This window comes from Trichechus manatus, unplaced genomic scaffold (assembly GCF_000243295.1).
Source record: "Trichechus manatus latirostris isolate Lorelei unplaced genomic scaffold, TriManLat1.0 scaffold00097, whole genome shotgun sequence".
NCBI classification, from domain to species: domain Eukaryota; kingdom Metazoa; phylum Chordata; class Mammalia; order Sirenia; family Trichechidae; genus Trichechus; species Trichechus manatus.
Window position 1 is genome coordinate 8,906,564 of NW_004444033.1, and position 13,801 is coordinate 8,920,364.

Sequence of the window (13,801 nt, forward strand, 5' to 3'; positions counted from 1 at the left end):
TCACATAAAGATTACAGCCTAGGAAACCCTATGGGGCAGTTCTACTCTGTCATCTAGGGTCACTGTAAGTCGGAATTGACTTGACGGCACACAAGAACACACTATACATACACACATATAGACAGAGAGTTGTCTCCGTTATAGGTAATTTAAGTGTCGTGGCAAGAACTTTATACTAAAAATGGGATCGCTGGAGTTTTATGACATATTAAATTCAGAAATAAATTCTTATTCTACTAATATCTCTGATACAAATTTTAAGAGAGAATGACTCACACTCCTTTTATACAGGCACCAGAAAAGCTCTTTTAAAAAACAAAAGTTAAAAGACTTCAACGTGCCATACCTTATTGGGATAGCCGGCCGCTTCCTTCCCAAATCCGCTTCAAAGAGAAAGCCTTCCACAGCAATAAATAAAAACTGTGCAAATGTCACGATATTCCCACATCCTGGATGCTTCCTGTATAAAACAGGAGATCGCAAAAAGGGAAAGAAAAAAAGGCACAAAAATGAGATATAGGGCACTGACGAGACGTGTTACATTGCTCTTTCCTGAGTAACAGGGTTGACTGCGATTGCCCACCGTTCTTCTTCCTCTAGACTTTCACATTCCATGGATCACAGACATTTAGCATTGCACCCACAGAGAAAAACCCTGACTGTCAAGCTTTCCCCATTTGAACATTTGCCTAGGTTTACCATGCCATGGGTAAGAATCCCTCCGACATACTCCTTCTGCAACTACAACACAACTCCCCCAGGAAGCTGTAGGAGATCAGTCGCACATTCTCACTGAAATCCTTATATAACCAAGAGGACTCTAGTCAAGATCCTGGAGTGTTTATATCTCCCCCCAACCAGGAAGCATGGAGACTGCTGTCAATCGAAGAAATGTACCCAGTGTAGAGACGGGGTGTCACTTTAGGTAGTGCCCAAGGGGGCAAAAATTGGTTCTTGTAGGTGCGGGGGGGGGGGAACCTTATTTCTTTTCTTTTATATAAGTTTAAAGCGCAGATACATATAAATAGGTATACAGTATATCTGTGGAATGGTGATTAGGAAAAAATGTCTAAAAAGACCATTGGGAGGACTATAATGAAAACAAGATTGAGAAACACTGCCACAGTCTTCTTTCCACGACACTTAACACAGTGTTTGACTATACAGGTGGTCACCAGGCTACTCACATCGGACTTACATACAACCAGTAGTTACCAACCAACCCCTATTATATTAACAATTCGAGGTACATACAATGGATCGTGTACTAACACACAGATGCTACTTTGCAACACACATCAAAACATTTACTATTATTATTACTGTATTATTATGTTAAAGATGTTTTAGTGTATCTGGTAGTATGTCTTTACTGTTTTTTAAACACAGAAAGGCACACTATATACTACATACTATATACTAAGACAGACATCTGGCTGATATTGGGTAAGTACCGTACCTAACTGGTCCAATTTACCTACAAATTTGACTTAAAGACAGACTTAGGAACGGAACTCGTTCGTAATCCGGAGACCATCTATAATAGGGAATTAAATCGAACCTCTTCAGCAATCTATGGAAGCGTTATAGAATCCTCTACAGGAACAAATTTATATGGTAGAAAAATTGCTGTTGACATCTCTCATGACGCAGTCTGTGAAAATTAGTTACTTAAAATGTTTATGGTTTTCTTGAACTTGTCCTCCACTGGGGTCTGCTCCATCATTGGAACAAGTACAGAGTGAGCAGCAAGTTGTCTTTGCCTTTCTAAAGCTGCCAGATTTCCATATTACTAATATTTATGCACCTTCATATTCTGTATTTTCACCTTGACCAAGGATATTTACCTGAAGCTTGTGATTAGAAGGATTTAACTGTATTGTTAAATATTAATATACACATTATATATTAAGATAATGCCATTTATTAAAAACTCCATTCTCTAATGGTGGTATTATTAAATAGCAAGGCGAAGGTATACAAATTCTTAAATACACCTATCACACATGAACACAGACAATCCCAGACGTGAGTCATTCTTGTGTAGGGCTATGCTTGCCATCTTTAGGAACACTGTTACTACCTTCTTAGCCCTACTGCCCCTGAAGGGAAGGAGCCCTGGTGGTGCAGTGGTTAAGTGCTCAGTTGCTAACCGAAAGGTTGGCGGTTCGAACCCACCAGCCACTCCACAGGAGAAAAGAGCTGGCGATCCGAACCCATAAAGATTTACAGACTTAGAAACCCTATGGGGCAGTTCTACTTTGTCCTATAGGGTCGCTATGAGTCAGAATTGGCTTGACTGCAACAAGTTTGTGTTTTTTTGGCCCGTGAAGCTTTCCTTGAAAACTATTGCTTTATATTCAATTCAATAATGTCTCTTTGAGCATTTATCATGGTCAAGCGACAGGGTAAATGCTGCAGGAATCCATAAAAGATCATGGGAGGCATTCACAGCACTCAAGGAGCAAATTAAAACCACTAGCCTAAGCAGAGGGAGCCCTGGTGGTGCAGCGGTTAAGTGCTCACCTGCTAACCAAAAGGTCAGTGGTTCGAACCCACCAGCTGCTCCTCAGGAGAAAGACGCAGCAGTCTGCTTCCATAACGGTTTAAAAAAAAAAAACCCGTTGCCGTCGAGTCGATTGTGACTCATAGCGACCCTGTAGGACAGAGTAGAACTGCCCCATGGTGTTCCCAAGGAGCAGCTGGTGGATTCCAACTGCTGACCTTTTGGTTAGCAGCCAAACACTTAACTACTGGCGCCGCCCCTATGGGGCAGTTCTACTCTGTCCTACAAGGTTGCTATGAATCGGAATCGACCCGATGGCAATGGGTTTTTGGTTTGGTTAGCCTAAGAAGAAGCGACAGGAAAAGGAACTTTAACTCCGGGTAGTTCCTAGCGCAGCCCTTTTCAGCTCCGGCTAGGCACCAGAATCACCTGCTCTTTAAATACCCACATCTTCGCCCTCCCAGTAGTGATTTAACTGGTCTGCACCTTTAAAAGCTTCCCACTTCCTTTTTATGTGCAACCGGGGTTGAGAACCACTAGCCCAGGTCTGGTGAAAGGGACAGGAGTTGTATGGTTGTGTGTTTAAGATCCACCGGCAGTTTCTAAGTGCTGCCTCGAGTTGAGAACCACTGTGTTCTACAGTGGTTAAAAGTACAGACTGACATGCAAGATCCAGGTTTATCGTATCCTATGTGACAGTGGAAGTTAATTATCCTAAGTCTAGTTTTCTAATCTGTGAAATGGGAATGGAATTAGTGCCTATCTCATTGGATTATTGTACAGTAAATGCGCCAATCCCTGAAAAACACTTAGCACACCACCTGCCAGAGAGAAAAAGGCAAAGAATAAGACAAAAAGGACGGCCAGTATTCAGGATCTTGTATACTGAAGTCCCACCACTCATCTGTCAGTCTGTTGTACTATGGTGGGGCTTGCGTACTGCTGTGATGCTGGAAGCTTTGCCACTGGTATTTCAAATACCAGCAGGATCACCCATGGTGGACAAGTTTCAGCAGAGCTTCCAGACTAAGACAGACTAGGTAGAAGGACCTGGCAGTGTATTTCTGAAAAAACTGGCCAGTGAAAACCTTATGAACAACAGCGGAACACTGTCTGATATAGTGCCGGAAGATGAGCCCCTGAGGTTGGAAGGCACTCGAAAGACAACTGGGGAAGAGTTGCTTCCACAAAGTAGAGTTGACCTTAATGACGTGGATGCAGTCAAGCTTTTGGAACCTTCGTTTGCTGATGTAGTACAACTCAAAATGAGAAGAAACAGCTGTGAACATCCATTAATAATCAAAACGTAGAGTGTCCGAAGTATGAATCTAGGAAAACTGGAAGTCATGAAAAATAAAATGGAATGCATAAACATTGATATCCTAGGCATTAGTGAGCTGAAATGGATTGGTATTGGCCGTTTTGAATAGGTCAACCATATGGTCTACTATGAGGGAATGACAGCCTGAAGAGGAACTGCATCGCATTCATTTTCAAAAAGAGCATTTCCAGATCTATCCTGAAGTACAATTGTCAGTAACAGGATAATATCCATACGCCTATAAGAAAAGACCCGTTAATACGACTATTATTCAACTTACGCACTAACCAGTAATGCCAAAGATGAAGAAATAGAAGATTTTTACAAACTTCTGCAGTCTGAAATTGATCAAACGTGCAATCAAGATATATTGATAATTACCGGTGATTAGAATGCAAACATTGGAAACAAAGAAGAAGGATCAGTATTTGGAAAATATGGCCTTGGTGACAGAAACAATGCCAGAGATTGCAAGACAGAATTTTGCAAGACCAACGACCTATTCATGGAAATACCTTTTTTCAACAACATTAATGATGACTATACACACGAACCTCACCAGATGGAATACACAGGAATCAAATCGACTACATCTATGGAAAGAGATGATGGAGAAGTTCAATATCATCAGTCAGAACAAGACCAGGAGCCAAATGTGGAAAAGACCATCAATTGTTCACATGCAAGTTCAAGATGAAGTTGAAGAAAATTAAAACAAGTCCACAAGAGTCAAAGTACAACCTTGAGAATATCCCACCTGAATTTAAAGACCATCTCAATAAGAGATTTGACCCACCGAACAGTAATAACCAAAGATCAGACGAGTTGTGGTATGACATCAAGGACATCATACATGAAGAAAGCAAAAGGTCATTAAAAAGAGAGGAAAGAAAGAAAAGACCAAAATGGATGTCAGAAGAGACCCTGAAACTTGCTTTTGAATGCAGAGCAGCTAAAGTGAATAGAAGAAATGATAAAGTAAAAAAGCTCAACAGAAGACTTCAAAGGCTGAAAGCAGGGAATACCAGAAAGATGTTTACTGGTGTTTTACTAACTCTGCAAGGCATTCGACTGTGATGATCATAACACATTATGGATAACACTGTGAAGAACAGAAATTCCAGAACACTTCATTGTGCTCACGCGGAACTGTAGATAGACCAAGAGACAATCATTCAAACAGAACGACGGGATACTGCATAGTGTAAAATCAGGAAAGGCATACGTCAGGGTTGTATCATTTCACCATAACTATTCAATCTGTATGCTGAGCAAATAACCCAAGAAGCTGGACTATATGAAGAAGAATACAGCATCAGGGATGGAGTAAGACTCATTAACACCCTGTAATACACAGATGACACAAACTTGCTTGCTGAAAACAAAGAGGACTTGAAGCACTTACTGATGAAGATAAAGACAACAGCCTTCAGTATGGATTACACCTCAACATAAAGAAAACAAAAATCTTCACAGCTGGACCAATAAGCAACATCATGATAAATGGAGAAAAGATTGAAGTCGTCAAGGATTTCATTTTACTTGGATCCACAATCAACACCCATGGAAGCAGCAGTCAAGAAATCAAAGGATGCACTGCCTCGGGCAAATCTGCTGCAAAAGATCTCTTTAAAGTGTTAAAAAGCGAAGATGTCACTTTAAGGACTAAGGTGAGCCTGACTCAAGCAATAGTATTTTCAATCACTTCATATGCATGCAAAAGCTGTACAGTGAATAAGGAAGACTGAGGAAGGATCGATGCCTTTGAAGTACGGTGTTGGTGAAGAATATTGAATAGACCATGGATTCCTACAAGAAAGAACAAATCTGTCTTGGAAGAAGTACAGCCAGAATGTTCCTTAGAAGCGAGGATAGCGAGACTTTGTCTCCTGTACTTTGGACATGTTATCAGGAGGGACTGGTCCCTAGAGAAGGACATCATGCTTGGAAAAGTAGAGGGTCGGTGAAAAAGAGGAAGACCCTCAAAGAGATGGATTAATACAGTGGCTGCAACAATGGGCTCAATCCTAGCAGGACCGGACAGTGTTTCGTTCTGTTGTACATACGGTCACTATGAGTCGGAACCAACTGGACGGCACCTAACAACCACAACCCACCTGAATTAAAGGAAGCCCCGGTGGCACCATGGTTAAGCATTCGGCTGCTAACTGAAAGGTTAGCCGTTAGACCTGGTGATCTGCTTCCACAAAGATTTCAGCCTAGAAAACCCTATGAAACAATTCTACTCTGTCCTATAGGGTCACTATGAGTGGGAATCCATTAGAGGGCCACAGTTTTTATTTTTTTATACCTGAATCGATACTGTTTGAAAACAGGATTTTCTTTGTTATGTTAATGAGGCCATATTAGCGTAGGGTGTGTCCTAAACCCAAACACCTGTGAAGCGGAAGGAGCAGCGCAGACACAGAGACGTGAAGCACAGACTCAGGGAAGACAGATGCCACTCAAAGATCACAAGGAACCGAGGAACAGAAGCTCCAAGAGACAAGCATTTTCCCCTCGGGCCAACAGAGACAGAGCCTTCCCCTAGAGCCGGTGCCTTGAATTCAGACTTCTAGCCTCCTAAACTGTGTTCTTTAAAGCCACCCACTTGTGGTATTTGTGTTACAGCAGCCCTAGGAACTAAGACCCTACCTAATGTATGCGCATAAGTCGATTTGTAAAAAATCAACTTACAAAGCTTTTTAAGAACCCACTGTTGTATAGCTACCAGTGAGATTTATTTTAAAGCACACAGCTTGAATAATTCACCCAAAACTTCAGAGGAAAACTCTGGGTCCTTTCCCCTAAATCTCTCCTTTTCTTGAATTTTGTTCCTTAGGAAATGCACTCACTGCAAACAGTTTCTCTTACTTTGAAATCTCTCTCTCTCTTTTATCTTTTCAAAAAATGTTATTGTGGTAAGATTTATATAACAAAGCATTTGCCATTTGGAAAATTTTTAAGTGTGCAATTCAGTGACATTGATTACATTCACCTTATTTTACAACCATCACCAAGCACCATCCATTTCCAAAAGCTTCTCATCACCCCAAACAGTAACTCAGTGCCCCTTAAGCAAAAACTCCCTTCCGCAAGCCCCTGGTAACCACTAATAAACTTTCATCTCTATGCATTTGTCTCTTCTAGAAATTTCATATAAGTGAGATTCTATAACATTTGCCCTTTGCATCAAACTTATTTTACTTAACATAATGTTTTCAAGGTTCATCCATGCTATAGCATTTCTCTTTATGGTTGAATGATATTCCACTGAATGGATATATGACATTTTGTTCATCCATTCATCTATTGAGACTTTGAATTCTCTTTGACAAGAATACAAATTTTTACATTTTTTTTAAAAAGCAATTTTGAATGGAAGGAGTTAGGCAGATAGCTTATGTCTTTTGTATTTTTTATTTTAGATTTAGCAAACTTTCTAACTTAATTCAACATCAGGCCTTTGACTGAAAACTAAGACAGGAAAAGAAAATGTTTCAGGTGGTTTTCCTAATGTAAGACACACAATACATTGCCTAGTTGGTTAGCCGATGTGTGTCTCGTTTCCCAGGGAATCCGAGAGCTCCCGAAGGCTGGGACGAAGGCGCTCGCTCAGCACTGCGCATCTGCTCTGCAGGCCACTCTTCGGATTTTATTATACGCTCCAATCATTGGGATGAAAATCAGAGAGGAAAACCTAAATTTGTTTTCCAACTTGGGGGAAATGGTTAAAAATGTTCTCTTCTTCCTGCCAGTCACTTAGCATTTCCATTTATATTTAGTGTTCCATTTGTCATCTGTTAGGGCACCGCTAGTCATCTAGTGCTGCGCTAACAGAAATACCACGAGTGGATGGTTTTAACAAAGAGAAATTTATTCTCTCACAGTCCAGTAGGCTACAAGTCTAAATTCAGGGCGTCAGCTCCAGGGGAACGCTTTCTCTCTCTGTCGGCTCTGGAGGAAAGTCCTTGTGATGCATCAGTCTTCCCTTGGTCTGGGAGCATCTCAGCGCAGGAACCTCAGGTCCAAAGGACGCGCTCTGCTCCCAGCACTGCTTTCTTGGTGGTGTGAGGTTCCCATGTGTGCCTGCTTGCTTCTCTCTTTTATATCTCGAAAGAGATTGGATTAAGACACTATCTAAACCTCATCAGTATAAAACCTCACCATAGTGAGAGTTTACAACACATAAGGAAATCACATATAACCTCATCATAGTGATAGAGTTTACAGCACAAGAGGAAATCACATCAGATTTACAAAATGGTACACAATCGTACAATACTGGGAATTATGACCCAGCCAAGTTGACAGATATTTTTGGGGGACATAACTGAATCCACGACAGGCACGTACTAGGAGCCCTGGTGGTGCAGTGGTTAAGTGCTCGGCTGCCAACTGCAAGATCAGTGGTTTGAGCCCACCAGCCGCTCTGCAGGAGAAGATGCGGCAGTCTGCTTCCGTAAAGAGTTACAGCCTTGGAAACCCTACGGGGCAGTTCTACTCTGTCCTATAGGGTCACCCGGAATTGACTCGACAGCAGTGGGTAAAGTGGGTAGGGGACAGACTGGTTCTAAGGAAGCCACATAAAAGGCACACTTCCTGCTCTATAAAACTTTATGAGCTTTCCACTGTGATGTCCAAGATAACAGAGTCACAAATTCCAAGAAGGCCGTATCTACAAAGAGCCTTGAAGATCATCTGGTCCAACTGGCTCTTATTTTATTGATCTGTGTAACATGAGAAGTGAGGACTTACCTAAGCAAATTAGAAAAAGGCTGCTATTCAGTGCAGTGTACCATTCATATTAATAAATGTACCTCCTCCCAAATTTATAAAAGCCCAATGCTGATGTAAAAGTCCAGAAAAATAAAGAGTGATGATTTATTTATAAATTATTCAAAGTGTTCTAAATAGATGCTCCTATAATGCACTTAGGTCCCTGGGTGGTGGAAATGGTTAAGCGCTCAATTAGTAACCAAAATGTTGGTGGTTCACATCCATCCAGAGGCACCTCGGAAGAAAGGCCTGGTGATCTGTTTCCAAAAGGTCATAACCTTGAAAATCCTATAGAATGCAGTTCTATTGTACAATATATGGGGTCATCATGAGTCAGAATCGACTCAAAGGCATTTGGTTTGGTTTATTTTTTTATATAATGCACATAAACGTTCTGTAAAGTTAGATTTATCCACAACTTTTCTGGAAGACCTCATAAAGCAAGGTATACCGATACGGTAACAAAAGTTATTAAGGAGGAGGGGAAGTGGCTATGACGATGCTTCCAGCTTTACTCATGCATCCCATTTAATCCTTCAAAACCCTGTGAGGTCGGGATAGTCATCACTCCTTTTATGGTTTCAGGAACAAACTCAAGGAGATCAAGCAATTTAACCACGGACTCCTAACTAGCAAAGAGGGGCTTCCGTTGCTAGCATATTCTGATGTTATACACAGTCTTTTGCAAGATTTAATCGAAACTCATGGCATATTCAACACATATATTACACTATTATTCTCTGACCTTCATTTCCACGGATGGCCTCATTAGATTGCCGTTTTATATTTTTTAAATCAATTTCCAACGTGACTTTCTTTTGAAATGTACCAGACTTACAGCCAGATACATTCTTTTTCCATTGCCCTACTGTTACCACCTACTCCTGAGAATGACAAATAACAGATCTTTATCAGCACCTTCTGCAGAGTAAAATCTCAAGCTCTGTAACAGCAAAAAGTAACCCCACACAGACTTTACCCTACATAAGTTAGTTGCTTCAGAATGACTTAATCAATGGTCACATGAAGATAAAATACATTTCTAGTAGTCACCATGTGAAGAACGGGATGACCAAAATCTATGGGCTACTCAACTTCAAAAATAACAGGCAGGTTGAAAAAGGTATTGGACTAGGAGGTTTGACTTCTTGGATTCCTGTTCTCTGCCACTTACAAGCAATACGGTCTTGAAAGGCCACGTAACTTCTTTGAGTCTCTGTTTCACTTTCAGTGAAACAGAGATTATAATTCTTGCCCTATCTTCTGCACAGGATTGTTCTGTCAGTGGAGATAATGCATGGATTCAGAAATATGGCACCGGATAGCATCACAGATATTACTTTACAGCAGGTGAAGTGACTCAAAAACATCAGAGAGTCAGTGACTAACAGAGCCAAGACTCTAATTCATAACTCTGAGCTTTTAGTCCTGGGCCTTTTCCACTCAACCTGTTGTCTTTTCTGTAATAGCCTGTAACCACTGAACTTTGCACATTCTTACCCAACACTCTTTGACTGCTCCCTCCGGAAAGCCAATCTAGCTTCCCTTTGGGAAAGTGTCATAGCCATTCTCAACGTATAAAGCAACACTTTATAACGCATGCTTTCCAAGCTAAAGACCATCTAATATTTTACAGCTGCAAATGCTGTCTCGGGTCACCTGGCCCGACATTCTACTTAAGTAAACATCCGCTCTGCTACATCACTGAGATGTATGTTTGGGCAAAGTACTCAAAGCCATCTCTAACGCCAATACTTTGTGGACCACTTTAATACAAATGAAACTTTGTTTGCAGCATATACAAAAATCACAGTGCGTTGTAAGTCAAAAAGCTTTGCTCAAGGCAATGATGTGGCATTAACAGGAATAGAGAGAACTGGAATTGCAAGGGAAGAGAGGAAGACTGGTTCGGAGGGGCAACCCTGGGCTCTGCCCCCAGCTCCCAGCTGACCTTGGGCCAGTCACGTGAAAACCTCTCAAGGCTCCGATCCCCCCGACTATGAAAGGGGGCCACACCGGCAACGTCCGGGGTGTTCCCCTCCCAGAGATGCTGAGAAGCTGCGAGCGGGACGGCGGGCGGTGCGCAGGGTTGCGGAGCACCACTCACCGGGCCAGGAGCTCCAGGAAGATCACGTTGCTGCAGCAGCCTGCGAACACCAAGCCCACTGCGAAGGCCGGGTGCATGGCCGGGGCCGGGCAGCGAGCGCGCCGAGGAAGCGCCCGCCTAGACCGCTACCCCAGGAAGCCGGGCTCCCGCCGCCGCGTCACGGAGCATCGCCGCCCACCCAGCGCGCTGCTCTCCGCGACACCCGCCGCGGCCTCCCCTTCCCCCGCGGCCGCCACCGACGCGGACAGCCGGCGAGCTGTAGTTCCCAGTAGGCGCCGGCCCCATTCATCCGAGGAGGCGTCCTAGGCCGGGCTGGACTACATCCCAGGATGCCTCGTGCCCTGACGTCAGGCTATGATGTGACCCGCCGCCGCCGGGCCCCTCCAAGGGAGAGGAGGGAAAGGCGAGGTACCCGTCATGCCTCGTGTCGGCCGTGGCCGCGAGGCTTGCTGGGAAATGAAGTTCCAACGCTGTCAATCTGTTCCTTGCAAGACACTAAGGACTCAGAGCGGAACTGGCTGTCCGTCACTTGCAAAACAAAGTCGCAGCTGGCAGCACTGCAGCGACAGACTTTTATATTATCTGTTGACGGTGTTCTAGTATCTGAAACAATTCTACTGAATTGAGTGAAGGTAGACATTCCTTTGAAATTACTTCTCTACCTCCTGAAAAAAAACAGTGGACTATTTCAGAAAGCTGTGGGGTTGAATCTTGGTTCAGCCACTTATCATCTCTACTACCTTAGGCAACTTCCCTGAGCTTCAATCTTATCCTAGGTAAAGATGGGAGGAATAATGCCTCCCTTGCCTGGTTGTTGTGAGGGTTAACAGATATGATTTGTGAAAAGCCTAACATAGTAAATTTATTACTTTGCATTATTATTGGCAAAGCACCTACTTGGTGCTGTTAGCAAATGTTAGCAACTCTAGGGTAAGGACTTTCTTTACTTCATTGTTGTATTTTGCCAGCATTGTGCCTGGCACAAAGTACTGAAAAACCAAACCCATTGCCGTCGAGTGGATTCTGACTCACAGCGACCCTGTATGTTTCCAAGGAGCACCTGGTGGATTTGGACTGCCGACCTTTTGGTTAGCAGCCGTAGCTCTTAACCACTATGCACCAGGGTTTCCTGGCACAAAGTAGGTGCTCATTAAATGTTGAATTTAACTGGTAGTACGCGCTCTATTGAGGAGCCCTGGTGGCTCAGTGGTTCAGAGCTTGGCTGCTAACCGAAAGACTGGCGGTTCTAAGCCACCAGCTGCTCCACGGGAGAAAGCTGTGGCAGTCTGCTTCCGTAAAGATTTACAACTTTGGAAACCCGATGTGGCAGTTCTGCCTTATCCTGTAGGGTCACTATGAGTCAGAGTCCACTCGAGAACAAAGGGTTTTTTTTTTAGGCACTCTATTCATGTTAGACTTGTTCCTGCTCAACTTCTTAAGGCAGTAATTCTCAAATTTAGGATGCATTAGAATTACCTGGGTATCTGTTAAAAATACAGGTTTCTAGACCCCATGCCCAGGGATTCTTATTCAGTTGGTCTGAGATGGGACCCCATAGTCTTCACTTTTAACAAGCACCCCGGAGGGTTCTGATGTGGACTCTAGGCCACAAATTGGGAAAAAAACCACTTTGCAGTATCGTGTGGATATTTGGGAGTCGCTGGGTGGTGCAAACAGTTAACGTGCTTGGCTGCTCACTAGAAGTTTGATGGTTTGAGCCCACCCAGAGGCGCCTCAGGAGAAAGGCCTGGTGACCTACTTCCAAAAAACAGCCATTGAAAGCCCTGTGGAACATTGGTCTACTCTGCACACACTGGATCACTGTGAATCGGAATTGACTCAGCTGCAGCTAACAGCAACGACAACAACAGAGGATTAACACTAAAAGGTTAAGAGAACAGTCGAGATTATAGGAATAGTACTACAGGGTGCAGCCATGACCCAGGACTGAGGCAGACTACCCAAGGAAAGAACAAATTTGGAAGACGGCCTTCTCCCCAGGAGTCTGAGATTGAGCCCTCATTGGAGAGGATGTGGCTGAAGCCTTCTGGATAGTAAAGAAGTTCAGGGAGGTGCCTCATGGTGAGGCTGGTAAGCAGCAAACCACTAGCTGGGGTGCTGATGAAATTTCCCAGGGGCTGCCTTCTGAGATGTCAGTGGAACTTGCTGGGAAGCTGGCTGGAGCTCTGGCATAACTTGCTGGATACCAACTGTGAAGGTGCTGCTGAACTCACTAGGGGTGAGGACCACAGGTTGTCCTGCATGCTGGTTGAATACTGCAGGTACAACTGCAGGTACAAGAAGAGAGGAAAGTACACCACAACTAAGAGAAGCCACCTTCTCGTACAGTGTTCCCGTAGCACCCTCCCTAACAACCTATGGTGTCCCTGCAGCGCCCTCCATGACAACGCTCAACATCGCGCCAGCTGGCAGAGGAAAAATGTTCACAGGGTCCAGCTCCAGCATCACATACGCGGCACTGAAAGATTGATTTGGAGCCGAAAGGCTACAAATTAACAACAGAAACATCCAGGATATATATTGTTAGGGCTCTTTTTTTTTTTTTTCTATTGTAATGAAAATATGCATAACAAAACACATGCCAACTCAACCATTTCTACATGTAGAATTCAGTGACTTTGATTATGTTCTTCAAATTGTGCGACTATTCTTGCTATGCTTTTCCAAATCATTCCATCACCATTCATTTGTAGGGATCATTTTAACTTCAACATTTTAATTCTTTTTATCATAAAACCAAAATTATGACATGTAGGCATGGCTTTACCTCCTAGACTGTTTCCTTCTTATTTCCCCTCAGTTCAAAATTCTAGCATCTCTGAATGAATAACAGCTCCTTAGACAGCAGCTGGGCTCTACGTGTTTAAACCTCAGCACCATCCTCTTACCTCATGTGCAAGGACCTACCATTTAGGGAACGTTCATCATCTTGGTCCCAGTATTGTCAGCAGGAAAAGCTTTCAAGGTTGTTTAAAAGCCATTTTTGCTTCGAGTTGCAGCCACTCAGACGTATTTTGAATCATTTATAAAATCCATTTGACCAAGTTGCTGGCAAAAAAATAAAGTC

At 43.1% G+C, this 13,801-nt stretch overlaps 1 protein-coding gene across 2 annotated transcripts in view; it reads right to left on the reverse strand.

The window, feature by feature from the left end:
- The window catches only part of SLC35B4 (solute carrier family 35 member B4), a 33,197-nt gene extending 22,111 nt beyond the window's left edge, over positions 1-11,086 (reverse strand). Inside the window, exons 1-2 of one of the 2 annotated variants that reach the window (XM_004382688.2) lie at positions 10,714-11,086; positions 347-460 (exon numbers count right to left, since the gene is read on the reverse strand). In XM_004382688.2, the coding sequence (XP_004382745.1) occupies positions 347-460; positions 10,714-10,790 (191 nt within the window). In that variant the 5' untranslated portion in view covers positions 10,791-11,086. The remainder of the gene's footprint in view (positions 1-346; positions 461-10,713) is intronic. The other variant, XM_023737131.1, reaches the window with a different exon arrangement.
- Between the last annotated feature and the right edge of the window lie 2,715 nt (positions 11,087-13,801).